The 20,239-nt window shown below is 41.3% G+C and overlaps 1 protein-coding gene across 1 annotated transcript in view; it reads left to right on the top strand.

Moving 5' to 3' along the window:
• The window catches only part of PAH (phenylalanine hydroxylase), a 78,950-nt gene extending 65,726 nt beyond the window's left edge, over positions 1 to 13,224 (top strand). Inside the window, exons 8-13 of the mRNA XM_004053779.5 lie at positions 43 to 112; positions 4,605 to 4,661; positions 7,119 to 7,214; positions 7,771 to 7,904; positions 11,030 to 11,145; positions 12,327 to 13,224. Of these exons, the coding sequence (XP_004053827.1) occupies positions 43 to 112; positions 4,605 to 4,661; positions 7,119 to 7,214; positions 7,771 to 7,904; positions 11,030 to 11,145; positions 12,327 to 12,370 (517 nt within the window). The 3' untranslated portion in view covers positions 12,371 to 13,224. The remainder of the gene's footprint in view (positions 1 to 42; positions 113 to 4,604; positions 4,662 to 7,118; positions 7,215 to 7,770; positions 7,905 to 11,029; positions 11,146 to 12,326) is intronic.
• The last annotated feature ends 7,015 nt before the right edge of the window (positions 13,225 to 20,239 follow it).

The raw sequence follows: 20,239 nt of genomic DNA, 5'->3' as shown, positions 1-20,239 counted from the left end.
AACCTCCTCCCCTCCAAGCTCTCTGTGCTTTCTGTCTTTCAGTGACATCTGCCATGAGCTGTTGGGACATGTGCCCTTGTTTTCAGATCGCAGCTTTGCCCAGTTTTCCCAGGTAAGGAATGGATTTTTTAGCCTTCTAGTTATAGGTCTGTGACCTGAATTTCTCAAATGAGTTGAGCCCAGGGAGGGATCCTCATGCCCTCTGCAAGAGGGGAAACCAGGTACAGTTCTATGATCCCACCTGAAATGGGTGTGTGGTTCTGGGAAGCTAAATACCCATTTCGGAGATCAAGCATGGGGTTGGTGAATCACTCATCCTCTGAATCATATGTGTGTTCTTCAGTGTACTAATCTCATTTTTCCTGCTAGAGCCTTTCATCCATGAAAGCCTCCCTGATTCCCATGCAGGAACTACCTCACCTTCTTCCAATCTCTTAGTACATTCCCCTCACCTTTTCAGGGCTGTTGCAACTTTCTACCTTGTCAGGCAGTTATTTGTGTATATGCTTGAATTAAGTGAGGTGACATTTGCCAAGAATCCAATGCTGATACCCTGACTTAGAGTTAACAAAGAAAAAAAATGAGCTGAATATCTTATCACCATCATCAAAGCTGCAACCCTGCAAGCTAGAATTTCATTCATCTTTCACAGTGGTTAACAAGCTCAAAAAAAAGCTTTCTTTTTCTTTTTCTTTCTTTCTTTTTTTTTTTTTTTTTAAGGCAAGGTCTCACTCTGTCACCCAGGCTGGACTGGAGTGCAGTGGTGTAATCATGGTTCACTGCAGCCTCAGACTTCTGGGCTCAAACAATCCTCCCACCTCAGCCTCCTGAGTGGCTGGGACTACAAGCACATACTTTCATGCCTGGCTGAATGTTTTAACTTTTGTGGAGACAGAGTCTCACTACATTGCCGAGGCTGACCTCAAACTCTTGGCCTCAATCCTCCCATCTCACCCTCCCAAAGTGCTAAGATTACAGGCAAGAGCCACCACACCTGGCTAAAAAAGAAAGTTTTGGGCTGAGTAAAATAATGCTACCAATTCTCTCCAGGCACTGAGAGGCAGCCTAAAACCATGGTTTGGTAGCTGGGATCATGAGAAGGTTGAATGGTGTTCTGATGTACCGAGGCTCCAACCCTGCCACTAACCAGCTGTGTGACCTGGGGTTACATTATCAGCCACCCTGTGCCTCAGTTTTAATAAACGTGGATCAGTCAAAAGCCCTCTCCACCAGTCATCTTCCTCACAAAGAAGCACAAGAATCAAATGGAATGACCTATGAGCAAATGCTGAGCCAAGTATTGGGATTTCAGAATAATTGGATTGTGTGTGAATTTAATGGGCATTTTCCCTCAGCTGGAAGAAATAAACATTCCCACTGTCAAATAAAGAAGCTACCACTAAATATTTGAAACAAACAAACAAAAAAGTGGAATTTATTGCTTGCTAAGTGAGGGAAAACTGTACTTGTAAGATGAAGCCTCTCTAAACAAAAGGAAAATTACTTTTATGTGAGGTTTGGGGAATTATGGAGTTCAAAGATCGTTGGACTTTTGGAAGTGGAAGTGTTTAGGGATTAGTTGAACTTTAACTGTAGAAGCATCACCAATGACATTCAGAAGTGTGGTTACTGCTGCCAAGATATCTTTGATTGCTTGGGACAGTTTTAAAATCTGGATTTGTTACTGTGGCCAAAAAACAATCAGATGTTTCCTTGAAGAATAGGAACCTTTTATTCTTACCACCAGAAGTTAGTTTACGAAGTCAGAGGCTAAGTGGCAGTCCTCCTTAAGCCATTTCCACTTTGGGGAACCCCACAGAAGAGTGGACAGTTGCTCAAGTCAACAAACAGGAGCTCTTGGGGCATCAGTGTCACATGGTTCTAACTTTGATCTGGACAGTTTCAAGGCAGCAAGTCATGTTGAAAGTTTCCTGAGAACATTCCTTTTTGATCAGAGGCAGGACTTGCTTCCCACTACAGTACAGGATGGAGTGGGGCTGGAGCACAGGGAATGTTGGGCCCCCCTTGTTGTAGGCAAACTCTAGGCTCACAAAGAATGGTGACTAAGAGAACAAGGCGCCATTTTGGTCTTGGATTTATCAGTGGTTTCTAGTTGAATTGAGAGAGCAGATCCAGGCTAAGAATTTGAATTTGGTTCACTCTAAATCAGAAAGTATTTTATAAGCCTAATCTGAACCAGGCTCTGGACTTGGCCCAGGGAGTGATATAGAGATGCAGACCATGTAGCTTCTTGCTTCAAAGTGGGTCTAATCATAGTCTTCATCTCTGTCTACACGCACTCCTCTGGTGATCTCACTCAATTTCATGGCTTTAACTACCACCTCTACTCTGATGACGGACACATTTACATCTGCAGCCAAGACTTCCATCCCCAAATTCAGACTTACGTATTGAACTGCCTATTCAACATCTCCCCTTGGATGTCTATAAGACATCTCTATCATCCTGTCCAAAACTGAGCTCTGGATCTTCCTTCTCAAACCTTCTCCAGCACAGCTTTTTCTATATCAGTTCATAGGAACTCTGCCCTTCCAGCTGATCAAACCATAAGCACTTTGGGACATTACCAACTCCTTTTTCTCCTAACCCCACAGCCAATCTTTCAGAAAATCCTGTGTGTTCTACCTTCAAAATATGTGTAGAGTCTGACCATTTCAATTATGTCTACTGCTACCGACTTGGTCTCAGCCACTATCATTTCTCATCCTGGTGACTGCGGTAGCCTCCTCAGTGGCCCCCTCTAGTGGTCCCTACCCTGGACCCCTCCAATCTCCTGGTGTCCTGTCTACCCTCCACCTCTCCAGTCTCCTGGTGTCCCGTTTACTTTCAGCCTCTCCAGTGTCTTGGTGTCCAGTCTACACTCAGCCTCTCCAGTCTCCTGGTGTCCCATTTACTCTCAACCTCTCCAGTGTCCTGGTGTCCTGTCTACACTCAGCCTCTCCATTCTCCTGGTGTCCTGTTTACCCTCTACCTCTCCAGTGTCCTGGTGTCCTGTCTACCCTCAACCTCTCCAGTCTCCTGATGTCCTGTCTACACTCAGCCTCTCCAGTCTCCTGGTGTCCTGTCTGCCCTCCACCTCTCCAGTCTTCTGGTGTCCTGTCTATCCTCAACCTCTCCAGTCTCCTGGTGTTCCGTCTACACTCAGCCTTTCTAGTGTCCTGGTGTCCCGTCTACCCTCCACCTCTTCAGTCTCCTGGTATCCTGTCTACCCTCCACCTCTCCAGTCTCCTGGTGTCCTGTCTACACTTAACCTCTCCAGTCTCCGGGTGTCCTGTCTATCCTCAACCCCTTCAGTCTCCTTGTTCCCTGTCTACCCTCCAGTCTCCTGGTATCCTACTCTAACCTCAACCCCTACCATCTCTTGGTGTCCTGCCTCTACCCTCAACCGCTACCATCTGTTCTCACACAGCAGCCAGAAGGAGTGCTTGATAACACAAGTGAGATCATGACCATCTATCTGCTCATTACCCTGCAATGGCTCCTGTTTCACTGAAAGGAAAAACTCAAGCCCTAAAACATCAAAAATATTCTACATGATCTGTCTCTGGATCCCCCTTTGATATTACCTGCCACTGCCCCCTCACTAATTCTTCTCCAGCCACATTGGTTCCTCCCTGTTTCTTGACCCAAACAACACTGCCTTTTCTTGGGAAAGAAATGCAAGCTTTTGCACTGGCTATATGCTTGGCCAACAGTGTGCTTCCCTCAGATGTCAGTATAACCAACAACCCCACTTCCTTCAAGTCTGTGCTCAAATATGACCTTCTCAATGATGCTTACCCTGGAAGGCTATTTAAAATCGAAGTCTCCCCTGAATCCCCTGGAGCTCTTAGTCCCTCTTGTTTATTTCTCCTTTTGTTTCTTCTTTCCAAAGAACTTATATTCTTCTAACATAGTTATGTATATGTTCATTATTGTCTGTCTCCACTAAAACTCACAAGATGTCTTTACTGATTTTATACACTGCCTGGCACATCGAATAAACTTAATAAATATTTTGAGAGTGAATTAATGTACACAGTAGGAAAGACACATACACGCAAGGCAGGCTGCAGTAAGTGCTGTAAAACAGACAATGAGACAGTAGAGGAATTCTGCAACAGAAGCTGTGGTGAGAATTAATCTATGATGTGTTAGACTCTCCAGCTATATATATGCCTGGACCGATGTCACCACTTATCTGCAGTTCTCCTGTGATGTTTCCAGGGTACATGATTAAGACTCATTTAACATTCCAGGAATGTTCTGCTGGTGAATAATCACTGAGCTGGAGTCAAGAGAAGAAGCTTTAGATACTAACCGACCCTGTGACCATGAGCAAGTCACTTCCCTTCTCTGTGCCTCAATTTCCTCACTTATAAAGTGAAAACAAAGGGCCAAGTGAGGGTGAAAGGGTCCCCCTACCCTGGAGATCTGTGATTCTATAACATATGGGCAGGAAAGACTTGATAACACACTCAGAGTCTATGTGGGCTGTTCTGAAGGCATCTGGCCACCCATCACCTTTTTATGGCCAAGTACCAGGTTGGTTCTGTGGTTCCAATTACAGGAACAGAACAGGTTCTGTTTTCCCCCACTTACAGGAAATTGGCCTTGCCTCTCTGGGTGCACCTGATGAATACATTGAAAAGCTCGCCACAGTAAGTCCCTTCTCTCCCTGGGTGGATGGTGGAGTGCTATAGGCTATGGCCCTCAGGTCTTTGAAACTTTCCTACTCCCCTGGAAGCCAGGTTATCTGGGGAAAAAAATCAGAATGTGGTGGGTCACATTTGCACAAGTGAAACTTCACATTTTGATAGATTTCTCCTTAATAATTTGATTTTGAAATCAGCTACCTGCAGATGTTTACATCTCTTAAATTTTAAGCAGTATCTTGAACCCACCAACAGGCTATAATAGTAGCCCTTGAAAACCCTTGGCATAAAGTGTGTGTATGAAGTAATCTGGATCCAGAGCTTTGAACATGGAATGTTTACATCTCTACTTTTCATACCAGAGCATACATTAGGATCTTTTCTTACTCAGACATGAGGGAGAAATGGGGGTGGGCTTTCCCCTTCTTGCTGAACACTTTCCTCTCCTGAGTATATCTGATGACACTTGTCCACTGGGGCTATAGAAGCAATTCTACATAGCATGTGATTTCCTTCCTTCATACTCGTTTCTAATTTTAGTACATCCCACCCCAGCCACTAGCCACATTGCCTGTCCTGGAAGTTGAAAAATAAACATTTATAATTGAATTATGGACTGCCAATGAGTGCAAATCTATTATTAAGATATATCAGTTTAGAAGCTTATGAACTCATTCCATCAAAAGGCTAAAAACTCCCAGAAGGTTATTTTCTCACTGACAGCTGCTTTCAGGTGCTGGACAAGTGGCTTTTTCTTCCTCATCTCTAAAAATGGGATGCAATAGCTCATATCTTGCCCATCTCAAAAGCAACTAAAAATTTAACTATTTAAATTGAATTATTTAAATTTTTGTGAACATGGGTTTTTAAATGCCAGAGGCTACAGAGATACAAGGAGCGGCTTTCAAAGAAGTTACAGAGGTAGATAGAATTTCTCATTTCTACAAAGAAAATAAACTTGGAACTCAAAGCATCATGTTATCTGCCATAACAATATTAAAATGACTTATCACCAATTCGACTTCTCTAAAGAATTGTTACTGATTGAAAAAATGTTACTGATTGGTTGGGGAACAGTCCTGGATTCTTGCTGCCCTTAATTTGCTGTGTAACTACATGCATGTTGCCTTACCTTCCTGGGCTGAAGACTCCTCACCTGTATGTGAGGAGGTCAGACTGACTGAGCTCTGACAGCCCTCCCAGGTTTAACATTTTCTAGTCCAATAAACAGATGTAACTAATAACCTACCCCTAATTCTCCAAAACTGTGACTGTCTCCAGCAGCTAACTGAGCTCTGGGTTCCTCTTAGCCCCAGAACCCCAATATTCTTTTTTTCAGGCCAACTCTCTAGGACATATTGAACTGTCAGTTATTGAAAGAAAAGTACTTGGTCATTTGCATAAATGCAGTAGTTGACTTCAGAAACATCCCCAAGTTTTAGCATGGATGATGGGACATTCTCCTCACTGATTCTATCACTACCCAATCTGCTACCTCCCACTGTTGTGCCTAATGAGCTCTACCAGCTTCAGAGCATCTGAGGAACATCTCAGTCTAGTTGACACCACAGAGAAAAAAACAAAAGAGATGGAGGAGTTCCTGTCATATGGAGAACAAATTGTTGGGGGCCTCCTTTTGGGGCTTCTTAGTACCTCCTGATATTTTCCATCATGCTTTACATTCAGCCAACACTCAACAGGTGACTAGATAGAGTGAGACACAGGACACAGAGACGTGATCACAGGTCATGCTGATTCAGAGAACAAACCTGCACAGGCTTCTACCTGGGCAATCCTGTCCATGGCACTGGGGCAGTTGCTGCCTTCTCCTTCTTTGAGGTGTGTGCTAGTCAAAGATCTCCAGAGAGAAAGAACCAGTGAGATATATAGACAGAGAGAAAGAGAGAGAGGGAAATCTGAGAGGGGACTTATTAGGGGAATTGGCTTACACAGTTATCAAGGCTGAGAGGTCCCACGATATGCTGCCTGCAAACTGGAGAACCTGAAAAGTCAGTGGCGTAGATTAGTCAAAGTTCAAAAGCCTCAGAACCATGGAAGTTGATGGTATAGCTCTCAGTCTGAGACCAAAGGCCTGAGAACCCCTGGGTGGTGGTTGGGTGCGAGTCCCAGAGTCCAAAGGCCAGAAAGCCTGGAGTTCTGATGTCTAAGGGCAGGAGAAACAGGGTGTCCTGGTTCCAAGAGAGATAGAATATGAATGTGGCTTTCCTCTGCCTTTTTCTTCCATCTGGGATTCCAGCCCATTGGGTGGTTCCCGCCTACAATGAGGAAAGATCTTCCCCACTCAGTCCACTGACTCACATGCCAATCCCCTCCAGAAACACCCTCATAGACATACCCCAAAATAATGCTTTACTATCTATTCAGGTATCCGTTCATCCAGTCAAGGTGACACATAAAATTAACCATCACAGAGTGTGCTCTCAGATTGACTTTCCATTCCAGATTTACTGGTTTACTGTGGAGTTTGGGCTCTGCAAACAAGGAGACTCCATAAAGGCATATGGTGCTGGGCTCCTGTCATCCTTTGGTGAATTACAGGTATGACCTTAACAGGAACCAAGGATAGATTTAAAAGTGGTGGGTAGAGAAAACCATTATTGTGCTTTCAATATTGTTGAAACTCTATTTGTATCCATTTTGATATGCAACCTGGGAACTCATTCTCCAGTGATTGGTACCTTAGCAGCTATGATTTGATGATGGCTGCGGGTGTTACAGATAGAAATGGAATTGCAAGTACACATATCTCTGGGGAGAAGGGGCCTCCTGATTCCAAGGCTGACCTATGCATGCAGCCTTGTGAGTATGCAAACACATGCCAGAAAGTGTGGTTGGCTCCCACGTCATCTATTGACCACCTTACTTGAAAGTAATTGGAGTGAATTACTCCTTTCTCCCTTGGCTGTAGGTTTTAGATGAGCTATGAAGGGTAGAACCTAGTATGTGCAAAATAATTTGGCTCACAGCATTTGGGCTGTGATGTAGAAGGAATCGGGGTGAGATGAGAGAAGGGGCACAAATGGCCTATGGGATGCAGCAGGGAATACTGATCCTGATTTAACAGTGATAATAACTTTTCACTTGGGGCCTACAGTACTGCTTATCAGAGAAGCCAAAGCTTCTCCCCCTGGAGCTGGAGAAGACAGCCATCCAAAATTACACTGTCACGGAGTTCCAGCCCCTGTATTACGTGGCGGAGAGTTTTAATGATGCCAAGGAGAAAGTAAGGTGAGGTGGTGACAAAGGTGAGCCACTAGCTCTGGGGGCCTCCTGACTGGTGCCACTCATCTGTGGGTGGTTGGCCAGGAGAGTGGACTCCAATGCCTACAGCAACTTTGTACCATAGATAGTTTCTCTCCCATGTTCTCCACCCTCCTTTTCTTCCATTCTCTGTTGGAAGGTTGGGCATGCTGACCTTTGCACACACCCCTGCCACCTGGTCCCTGTTCAACGCAACCACCAAGTCAAGACACTGAACCCTCCTGCACACAGAGTGGCCACAGAAGTCTCCCCACAAAATCAAAGAAGTCTTATAACCTGGGAAGTCCTTTCTTCACTTTCTTCTCCCAAACACCTACAAAATTTGCTTCCTCCTTTGTGTCTTTACCCAAATTTAATCTCTATATGTCTTTCTCTAACCAACTTATTTCTACTCACACCTGCCACCAGTGCGTCTGTAATACTTATTAACTTGTAATATATTACATAAGGTAAGCTCCATGAGGGTAGAAATTTTGTTCTTTCTATTTTCTGTTTTTCCTCCAGCCCCTGGAACAATACCTGACACAGAGTAAGCACTCAATAAATAATTGGTGAAGGCATTAATCCCAGAGGTAGTTCAGCAAGAGGCTGATGGAGTGGTTCTGGGACTCTGAGACTGTTGGCCCTCTGAGTGCACAGTTCCTGCACCCAAGCAGGAGACAGAGTGGGCAGAGGGTCCACCTGGACATGAATATCCTAATACTCACTGTATGTTACCACTTAAAAAAATCTTATCAGTGATGGATGACAGGCATGGAACATACAGGCCTTTGGGAGTCTATGACACTGGGTATGTTAGCTTTCAACCCTATCTATGGCCTCTGAGAGGTCAGAGGAATGGAGGGGAGTGGTGATAGAATAAATGACTTCTCAAAGAAATCCGCACTTTTGAAAAGAGAGACATGAGGGAGGAAAGAGAGACATAAGGGAGAAAGTCAAAGACAAATGAACATACATCTTAGTCCTTCCTTTCTAAATCCAAATTCCATCCCCCCCAGACCCCTCACAAAGAAAGGTAAAAATTATCCTTTTGCCAGCTCATTCACTTACCTTACATTTGCAAGGTAAGATTGTGGGACAAGACAGGTCCAGCTAACATTTCTTTGAGAACCCTTTGGAATAAAGAGACTTCAAAGAGGACTAAGTTTCTTTCTTTTAAAATGGATATTCCTTAATTTATGTCTACCATCTTTAGATAATTAAAGGTAAAATGCTGGCCCACAAATCCACTTGGTATGGCCTAAAATGACTATTTCTCCAGCTCTGTCCAGAGCTCTCAAGTCCTTCTGGCTCTGCTTTTTTAATTCTCTCCTAAACTGGGAGCCTAGCCTCCTTCCAGCATCATCCCCCTCTCCCTCCAAGGCCCAAGGTTTGGACCCAGGCATTGGGGCTTAGAGGCAGTGCTGATGAGCACCCTGTCATACCGAGATCACATTTGGATGGGCCCTCCTGGAGACAACTCTCTAACCAGCAAGTGATCAGTCCCAGACCAGCAGGGAAGAGCTTGCCAGGAAACAGGCCTGTCAGTACCAAGGCCTCAAGGGAAACAACCATGAAAACCCCATTCTGCTGAGAAGTGGCTCAGAGAGTCAAAGAGAATGCTAAAGAACAGGGTTCAAAACAAGGAATCTGCACATCCCTTTGGATTCCCTCAAAGCATCTCAGCCAAGAGAAACCAATTCTAACCACTTGGAGTTTTAAGATTCAAGTTGTAGGCAGCGATGTGATTGGCTGAGCATGGTTCACATGCTACCTCCTTGCCAGAGGAGGGCTGGCACTGAATACTGACTTCTGGACTGATACACACCTAGTAGGGTAGGGGTAAATCACCCAAAGCAAATATGAGCTGCTTTATGGGAAGAAGGAGGAAGAGGTGCAGAGCAGGCAAAATCACAGATGTGTAACATGTGGCTCATGCCACCAGCTGGGTTGAGACAGCTCCTTTCAGAGAAGAGGTGGAAATATATACTTGGCCATTTGTTCTTCATGAAAGATAGCAACTAACACTCATGGGGCACTTACACCATAGTATAACAGCATTTGCTGCAACCCCCTGAGGCAGGTACCACTAATGCCCCAATTTTACAGAGGAAATTGGGGTACAGAAGAGTGGTCCCCTGTGCCCATGGTCACAAGGGCCATAATAGACAGAGGCAGGGTTTCAGCCCAGGCAGCTTGACTTGGAACTTGGGGAGCCACTCTTGCCAAACTTGGAGGTCCCTACTGTCTCCTGTAACATTGTATTTTCAGTACAGCAGCTTATACGTTCACCAGAGGCCAACTTAGAAATCTGTGATTACTTTGCAACATCTTGTTAATGGTATTGCATGATGTCCCTCATAGAGGCCCTCATGGTGGATTTCTCCCAGATCCAGGAGTAAGGCACTGGGAAGGCAGGAAAGCAAAGGGTCCAGGCCAGAGTCAGACTGCCTGGGTTCCTTCCCAGCTGCATAACTTACTGACAGTACGGCCTTAGTAGTCACGCAGCCTTCCCAAGCCTGTTTCCTCATAAGTAAAATGGGTATAGCAATGGTGCCTTTCTCCTAAGGTTTTTGTGAAGGTTAAATAAGGAAGGATATTTGTAAAGAGCATTGGACAGTTAGAACTTAACATAGTTCTTGGAACATAGAAGGTACTCCATCAATGTTAAATTTCATTATTAACATAGTGCTTTCTTCACCACTTGAGAGCTATTTCCCTCTGCATTGATTGTCAAGCATTTCAGAGCTTTTTTTCCTCTATATAGCATTCTTTAGCTAGATTTTACTTACTCTTGATTTTATTTAATGATAGGAGTTTGTGGCTTTATTGTATTCAGTAGTTTCACTGTAAGCTATCTCTGTCTTCTTGGAGCCAGGGGACTAAATAAACATGTGTATACATGTGTTTGTACATACACACACACACACAGAGGCTTCCCAAGAAGACTCACTAAAACTCCATTCCCCCCGCCTCAGCCCTGGCTGTTGAAGACCCTGCTCTAGGGAGGTGTCCGTGTTCCTAAAAAAGAAGTAAAATGCCACTGAGAACTCTCTTAAGATTACCTTTTTCCAAATGGTGCCCTTCACTCAAGCCTGTGGTTTTGGTCTTAGGAACTTTGCTGCCACAATACCTCGGCCCTTCTCAGTTCGCTATGACCCATACACCCAAAGGATTGAGGTCTTGGACAATACCCAGCAGCTTAAGATTTTGGCTGATTCCATTAACAGTAAGTAATTTACACCTTACGAGGCCACTCGGTTTCTCAGTAATCGAAGACTGTCTTTCCCTACCATCGCCATAGGAAAAATAATAAATTTATTGAAATATTTAATTAAGGAGAAAAGCACCTCTATGTAAGCCATGGGTTCATTGATGGAGAAGAACTTGACAAAAAGGTCAGAATTACCCTTGTGTCCTTTTTCCTTTGACCTTCCTAGATTCCACTCCACCTCCTACCATCATTCCACCTTTCCACACTTGGCCTGTCACTGCCATGTTCCTTTTTCTCCCTCGCCTCTCCATCCCTTCTACGCTAAGTGTCCAGTTGTTATCACTCTGCCTGGTTCTATCCACTTTATAAGCTGTCCAGTGGCTCATCTGTTGGCCTTCCACTCTTCCTTCATAATGAGAATATTATAATAATTGCTCTTAAGAATATCACAGGGTTACCTCATTTATCACCTGATTATCTCTCTAGCCCTTCATATTCTCTTCCAGCAACACTGATCAATTTTTAGTTCTCATGCTCTTTCCAGACTCCTAACCCTTGCCCATGCAGTTGTTTATGTTTAAAATATTCTCCTTTCCAATCTCATTTACCTGGTATGTGAAGACATGGCATAAATGGAAGGCTGCATCACACCTTCATCCAGTGATCTTGCCATCTAGACTGAGTTATCTGCTTAGACCATGGATTCTAAAATTTGAATGTGCATCAGAATCAAATGAAAAGCCAGCTAAAAATTAATAGCTTTGAGTCATAGCCAAGGCTAAATTTACCAAATTTGTGATAACTCTTGGGAGTTTATAGACCTCAGGTGATTCTGACACTAGAGTTTTGTGTGAACCATACTATTAGGTTCAATGATTTCGCTTCTTGAAGCATATGCAGATGGTAATGTAAAAGAGAAATGGAACAGCTAATGATTTGCCTGGGGAGAGACCTGTTAAGTCCTTCCCTGGGAAGTGACCTATGGAAAAGGGATGCTGATTACATTAATGGCTCTGGCATTTTCTAAAACATGCAAGTACTTATACCATAATGAGGCTGTAAGCTCCTTGAAAGTTGGGGTGGCACCCAGCTCATCCAAGAAGCCCACTTATCCCCTAGTGCTTTGCACTGAGGACACTTGAAGAGTGCTTGTTTATTATATAAGTGGCCCATTTTGATGGTGTTTTTCTTTGTAGGTGAAATTGGAATCCTTTGCAGTGCCCTCCAGAAAATAAAGTAAAGCCATGGACAGAATGTGGTCTGTCAGCTGTGAATCTGTTGATGGAGATCCAACTATTTCTTTCATCAGAAAAAGTCCGAAAAGCAAACCTTAATTTGAAATAACAGCCTTAAATCCTTTACAAGATGGAGAAACAACAAATAAGTCAAAATAATCTGAAATGACAGGATATGAGTACATACTCAAAAGCATAATGGTAAATCTTTTGGGGTCATCTTTGATTTAGAGATGATAATCCCATATTCTCAATTGAGTTAAATCAGTAATCTGTCGCATTTCATCAAGATTAATTAAAATTTGGGACCTGCTTCATTCAAGCTTCATATATGCTTTGCAGAGAACTCATAAAGGAGCATATAAGGCTAAATGTAAAACACAAGACTGTCATTAGAATTGAATTATTGGGCTTAATATAAATCGTAACCTATGAAGTTTATTTTCTATTTTAGTTAACTATGATTCCAATTACTACTTTGTTATCGTACCTAAGTAAATTTTCTTTAAGTCAGAAGCCCATTAAAATAGTTACAAGCATTGAACTTCTTTAGTATTATATTAATATAAAAACATTTTTGTATGTTTTATTGTAATCATAAATACTGCTGTATAAGGTAATAAAACTCTGTACCTAATCCCCATAACTTCCAGTATCATTCTCCAATTAATTATCAAGTCTGTTTTGGGAAACACTTTGAAGACATTTATGATGCAGCAGATGTTGACTAAAGGCTTGGTTGGTAGATATTCAGGAAATGTTCACTGAATAAATAAGTAAATACATTATTGAAAAGCAAATCTGTATAAATGTGAAAGTTTTATTTGTATTAGTAATAAAACATTAGTAGTTTAAACAATTTCACTGTTTCAGTTATTTCCTGGAATGAAATATTCCTCTCACTTTCTTAGAAATACATTAGCTAGATAGTTTTGTAACATGAGAAAATGGCCAGAGGCTCATATCTCCAACCCTTTGCAGGGGCTCCTTGTGACACTCAGAGTCATGCCTGGACAGTCAACGGACTTTGACTTTTGTTGATTGTGTGTTTGCCATGAAAACATGAATATCTGAGAAGCAGTGGGGAGAAAAAAAACAATATCTTTGAAGCTATGATTTGAAATTCTCATACTACTTTACATTTTATTTTGGAAACAGTTAAGTCTTAAAGAATTTGCATAGTGTTTCTTCGAGTTTAGTTCTCAGAACAGCTGTAGTATCATCAACAGCAAATTCTGGGTACCTTCCCAGCTCCACCCAATTTGAATCTCTGAAGATAAGGCCCAGAGACCTGTATTTTTAAGTACCCCATTTTTTTTATTATTCACCGCCAAATTCTATCAGGTACATTCAGTTTGAGAAAACCTGACTTGTGGTGGTCAGTCTGCCACTGCCAATGATGTCAATGTGGATAAGCTGTTTCCCTTCTTTAGACCTCAGTGTCACTCTAACAATGAGGGAGTTAAACTTTATAAACCAAGGTCCATTGCAGCCTTGAAATATGATTCAAGTGTTCATATGTGTCTTTATATAGCTATGCCTGATCCACTGATGGGGTGTTACAATACCTGCTTATATATGCCAGCTGGGAGGAAAGAGGAATTTACTGAAAGTGTCTGAAGTTTCATTGTTTTGAAGTTGGAATTTTATGCCTGTATCTACGTTTATGCCTTTGTAAAACCCAGTGATTTTAAAAGTGAAAAAGGACTTTTTTCTCTGCTTTTACTCTAAACACCAAACAATCCCTGCAAAGGGATTATTCTGATGTTTCTTTATTTCACATGAAAAGTTAATTATTGACTCTGGAACTTAAATATTAGATAATTTTTTGACAATATTGAAGAGTGAGTTTTAGTCCAGTAAAGATGTTTTAATGAGCTTGAAGGTAAAGTTTCGGTTAAGTTATGATTTTCACAGGAAGTTACATACTGAATGAAAGATAATATTTGTATTTTTGGTAATGTGCTACTCAGTTCTTAACTCTTTTTTATCCAGATATAAAAGCCCAGTCTATAGCAATGGGATTTAATAAATTTCCAATATGTAAGTGTTTTTATTTGTTTAGTTTCTAGTAAATGAGCAATATTTTAGAAACAGTATCAGTCTTTACTGACAGATGATCTTGCTGAGTACAATCAAAATAAATACATAAAAAATTCTAAGCATGTGGCATTGATGTTTAATAAGTTTCTGAAAGTAGGAATCTGAATTTTAACTGTAGGTTTCTAAGTTGTATAATTTAGTTGTGTTTCAAAAAATCCGCCAATAAAATGTCAGCTTTATAAAAACAGAAACCTTGACTTTATTTTCACCTCTAAAACCATTAGCACTTAGCCCATAATAGATGCTCAATAATTTATTTTAAGACAGTTGCTGTGTGAGCTGCATCACAAGGAAGGTAGCAAAAATTGTTTATCACAAATAAACTATTGTGTAAGAAAAGTTTAGAAACAACTAAATTTGTAATTTTTTCTTTTAAAAGTTATCAAAAATTTATAAATTAGACAAAATAGTGATTTTTTTTTTGAGACGGAGTCTTGCTCTGTTGCCCAGGCTGGAGTGCAGTGGCATGATCTCGGCTCACTGCAACCTCAGCCTCCTGGGCTTAAGCGATTCTCCTGCCTCAGCCTCCCAAGTAGTTGGGATTACAGGCATGCACCACCATACCTGGCTAATTTTTGTATTTTTAGTAGAGACAGTTTTCGCCATGTTGGCCAGGCTGGTCTTGAACTCCTGACCTCAAGTGATTCACCTGCCTCAGCCTGCCAAAGTGCTGGGATTACAAGTGTGAGCTACCATGCCCAGACAAAATTGCGATTTTTTTAAAAGAAAGATATTACCCCTTATAACTAGTTTAGACTAGATTATGGCTAGTTTGTATTTATGCTGCTTGGATAATAACTGCACTATGGTAAGTGCTTAATAAATGTTTGTTGATAAATAAAGATAAAAAATTATACCAGTGAAACTTCACAGTCGTCCATGGTCAGGCTGAAATGCTCAGAAAGCATTTAGTGACTTCTCTAACATTTGCAAAAAAAAAAAATCATCGAGGAAACAAAATTAAGAAAGTATATAAAAATGTATTTATTTTGCAAAGGAAAGATTAAAAATGTGTTTAAAGTATCTTCTTCCCAGTAAAGTGTGTATGCACCCTCAACACACACACACACACACACACACACACACACAGATGGTCACTGTCTTTTAATAGATTTCCTGTGAAGTTTCAAAAGTAAAATTGCTTGAAACTTGAAAGTTGCTAAGAGTAGATTTTAATGTTCTCATCCCCCAAAAATATAAATATGTTATGTGATGGATATGCTAATTACCTTGATTTAATCATTTTACAATGTGTGTGCACATATATGTATATGCATATGTACATATGCACATATATATTCATATGTACATATGCACATATATGTATATTCATATGTACATGTGCACATATGTGTATATGCATATGTACATATGCACATATATGCATACACATATGTATGTATGCATATATATGCATATATGTGCATATCTATATATGTATTGCACACATATATATACACCACATTATACACCATAAATATATACAATTTGTATTTGTGAATTTTAAAACTTTCTTTTAAAAAGATGTGCTTCTCTGAGAGATGGGATTCTTAAGAATCCCATTACTAAAGAAATCATAACAGCCTTTTAATTTTTTAATTTGCCTAAATGAATAAAAGATAAATAGCAATTAAGCTTGAACTGCAGTACTTATTTTTCTTTAGATCATTCTTAGGTGGTACACGATGCCCAGAGGAAGTAAGTGGATCAGCATCTTTCATTGATGTTATTAAAATTTGTCTAAACTTTGGATGCCTTTAATTTGCTATTCCTAGAAGTAGACATAAATTAAGGAATATCTATTTTAAAAGAAAGAAACTTAGTCCTCTTTGAGGTCTCTTTATTCCAAAGGGTTCTCAAACAAATGTTAGCTGGACCTGTCTTGTCCCACAATCTTACCTTGCAAATGTAAGGTAAGTGAATGAGTTGTGTCAAAGGGATAATTTTTATCTTTCCTTGTGAGTGGTCTGGGGAGGATGGAATTTGGATTTAGAAAGGAAGGACTAAGATGTATGTTCATTTGTAACTTTGAGTCTCTCCCTCATGTCTCTCTTTTCAAAAGTGTGGATTTCTTTGAGAAGTCATTTATTCTATCACCACTCTCCTCCATTCCTCCAACCTCTCAGAGGCCACAGATAGGGCTAAGTTGAGGAATTCATCAGCAAAGGCACAGAGCAGCTGGCCCTTTCCCTAAGACCCACCCTGCCATATATTGGAGTAGAACACATTTTAAAGCTGTTCATTAGAGAGTCACCAGGCATCAAAATCATCCCAAAGCAAAAAATTAGCTTGGAACAACTACTTTGCTTGCAAAAGGTAACTGTTGGTCTAGAAAGGCTTCCCAGCTCCAGCAGCACCCAAATACTGCTTCTTCCCACCTTCCCCCAATCTGTGAAGATAGATAAACTCTGTTTCCTTGGCCTAACAAAATAATCAAGTTTGAGAGTGAAAAAGGAGGAAGCAGAAACTTTCCCAAACTTTCTGTTCCTAGAATGTCCTTGGGAAAGCCAAGGAGGCAGGAGGCTGTCTTTGAAGTCACTCTTGTGAAAAATAACTACTAATTTTCCCGCATGGAATGCAGCCTGGAATTACACAATAGCGGTTTTGTGACTGTGAAGTGCCTTGTGCCTTCTAAGACAAGGCACCTCAGCCTGGGGCAAAGAGAGAGAGGAGCAGACTATACATGCCTTCTAGAGTAGAGATTCTCAGCACCGAGGACAGCACCCACATTTGTTGCCAGTACTGAGGGCAGGGAAGTGGATGGTAATCCTGAAAGCCTTTATTTATTTATTTATTTATTTATTTATTTATTTATTTATTTATTTATTTATATTTTGAGACAGAGTCTCGCTCTTGTTGCCCAGGCTGGAGTACAGTGGTGCGATCTTGTCTCACTGAAACCTCCGCCTCCCGGGTTAAAGCGATTCTCCTGCTTCAGCCATCCAAGTAGCTGGTATGTGACATGACTCCTGGCTAATTTTTTGTATTTAGTAGAGATGAGGTTTCACCATGTTGGTCAGGCTGGTCTCGAACTCCTGACCTCAGGTAATCCACCCGTCTCGGCCTCCCAAAGTGCTGGGAGCCAGCATGCCTGGCTGAAAGCCTATCTTTTAATGGAGCAAGAGTCAGGCATGGAAAGAGAATGAGTTTGTACAAACACCAGGAAACAAGATTATGACAATTATTTTGCTTACAGGAAACTTTGAATAAATTTTGGCTGCATAAAGACAGAATGAAAAAGTGTGCCATTTATCTCCTTAATGACAATGTCCAAAGTCTTACATTTTACACAGACAAAAATCAGGTACCATTTTTTTTAAAAGAAGCAGTACACTCCTACATGTTACAATTTAGGATAGAGATAGAAAGACGTAGCATCTTTCAGGAGACTGCTCTGGTGATCCCAATTCAAATGGCAGTTTTTCCATCAAGCTGAACTTACTTAAATAGACTCTTAATCTCCCCAAGTCTCAATTTTTTATCTGTAAGGTGGAGAAGATGCATGTCTATCTTATAAGGTTGTCACAAAGATCAAACAACATATTGTGTATATAGAAGCTCTCAATCACTTCCAATATTACCTAACAATTTTAAATATTTATTATTCTTATTTAAAGCACAAATGGGCTCTAATAAGTCTTGGTTATTATTACTCTGATCATCTTGGTCCAGCAACATAATCCCAACTGACCACTCTTTCCAAAGAGATGACAACTGTAGAGAAGCTTCCAGTTGAGAAAAGAATTTCAATTAAAGTAGAATTTAAACCTTTCAACACACACTGCACATGCACACACACACATACATGTACACACGGGCTTGTGTTATGAACAATAAAATAATAAAATTTGCATCAACTTGAAACTAAAACTATCTTGAAAATGGCAACTTCAGAGATTGAAATTGAAATTTCCTATTTGAAGCTTAAGGCAATAGACCTTCATTCTTTCACCCTCATTTCTGACATTGTTCTTCATTTTGCAACCTCCTTTCTCTCATGGAGCTGCAGCATTACCAGACTTGTAGATCATAATCTTCAAAAAGTCAGCATTTGCTTTATTGCTAAAGACATTTCTTGAAATGATCTGTCTCTGCGTCCCCGAACAAATCACATTTTGAATCCAAATTGTAATCCCCACAAGTTGGGGGAGGGATCTCATGGAAGGTGATTAGATCATGGCGGCAGTTCCCCCATGCTGTTCTCATGATAGTGAGTGAGTTCTCATGAGATCCGATAGTTTTATAACGGGTTTTTCCCCCCTTTGCTCTGCACTTCTTTCTTCTTCCACCATGTGAAGAAGGACGTGTTTGTTTCCCCTTCTGCCATGATTGTTAATTTCCTGAGGCCTCCCCAGCCATGCAGAACTATGAGTCAATCAAATCTCTTTCCTCTATAAATCACCCAGTCTCAGGCAGTTCCTTTTAGCAGCAAGAACAGATTAAGACCCTTCTTTCAGCTGGGGGTGTTCTGCAGTGCACGTTTTATGAAATAGTTAACACTTTAACATAAACAACATTGATTTTTAAAAAATAGATCATGCTACAGACAGGTTGTTTTACTAAGGAACCAGAGTAAGAAAGCATGACTTCACTTTGCTGCCCAATTTTAAGGTAATTTTGGTGAGATCTGGGAGGCTTTTTGTGTTTCCAGGAGCAGGAAGTGGAGAACAATTTTTAACACAAAAGTCGCTGGCACTGTGGCCATTTCACCCTTTGAGCACATTGCAGCCTACAGAAAAAGCCAATTTGGAGGCAGAATCAAAAATTCTTGCAAAATAGGGCAAGACAAACCAGTCCTTCAAATATGAGGAAGTGAAAAGAAAGCACCCTATTGCTCCAGGAACACTGCTCCATCCCCACTCATTAAAGGATTGTACAATAAAAGTTGCCAAAATCTGCCACCAGGTGTATAGTTTGACGAGGGGGAAAGATAATCCGTTAATATACAAGGTTTTAAAACTCAAATTATTGCACTTTTCGGGCTTAATTCCGCAAGTTTTTATATGAAAATAAAATAAATACTTTATTTGGGCTCAGTGAAAGACTAGACACATTAAAATGATTACTGCAAGGGCGATGCAGCAGAACCTCTATTGCTCCACCCTGTGGAGTTGATTTAGGATATTAGTCTTTTTGCGTAAGCACCGCTGGATTCCTCGACCTCCTTTTCTCTTCCGTCCCCAGGAACTCTCCAACCTGAAAAGAAGCGCCTTCCACTCATCAGTCCTGGCTTAGAACCAGCTTAGCTGGAACCAGAAACATGCTCCATTCATTTCAAGAGATTCAACCCTCATCGTTCCAAAAATTTAGTTTATATTTGATGAACTTAAAGTGGCATCCCGTCAACATACAGGCGGGGACGGTGGGTTTAAAACCAGTCCCATCCCCAGTTTGCCTCAGAATCCCCAAGGCCAGCAGGACTGCCTAGAGATCAGGAGTGAAGGTGGGAATGACCATTTGGCTACTGCAGCCCTCACCTTGCGCTTTTCCACCTAGATTTGTTTGTGGGGCAGCGGAGAGAACTGGAGAGAAGTGGGGCGGTGGTGGACAAATTCTGGGGGATAGGTGAAAAGAGAACATGAGACGTATCCGAATAAAGTTTTCTACGTCCTCAAAGAGAAATGGCACTGACGGAGAAACCGAAAAGAAACCTTCAGATTCTCACCAGCGGTGATTTGCGCTGCAAAGGGCGCAGAAACGCGGCTCTCAGACCTTGCCTGCGCGTGGGTTAATTAAAACCAATCCAGGTTCTGCAGCCCCCGACTCCTCCC

The sequence above is a fragment of the Gorilla gorilla genome, chromosome 10 (genome assembly GCF_029281585.2).
Source record: "Gorilla gorilla gorilla isolate KB3781 chromosome 10, NHGRI_mGorGor1-v2.1_pri, whole genome shotgun sequence".
NCBI classification, from domain to species: domain Eukaryota; kingdom Metazoa; phylum Chordata; class Mammalia; order Primates; family Hominidae; genus Gorilla; species Gorilla gorilla.
Note: the sequence above shows the minus strand (reverse complement) of the source record. Positions and strands in the feature narration are given on the sequence as shown.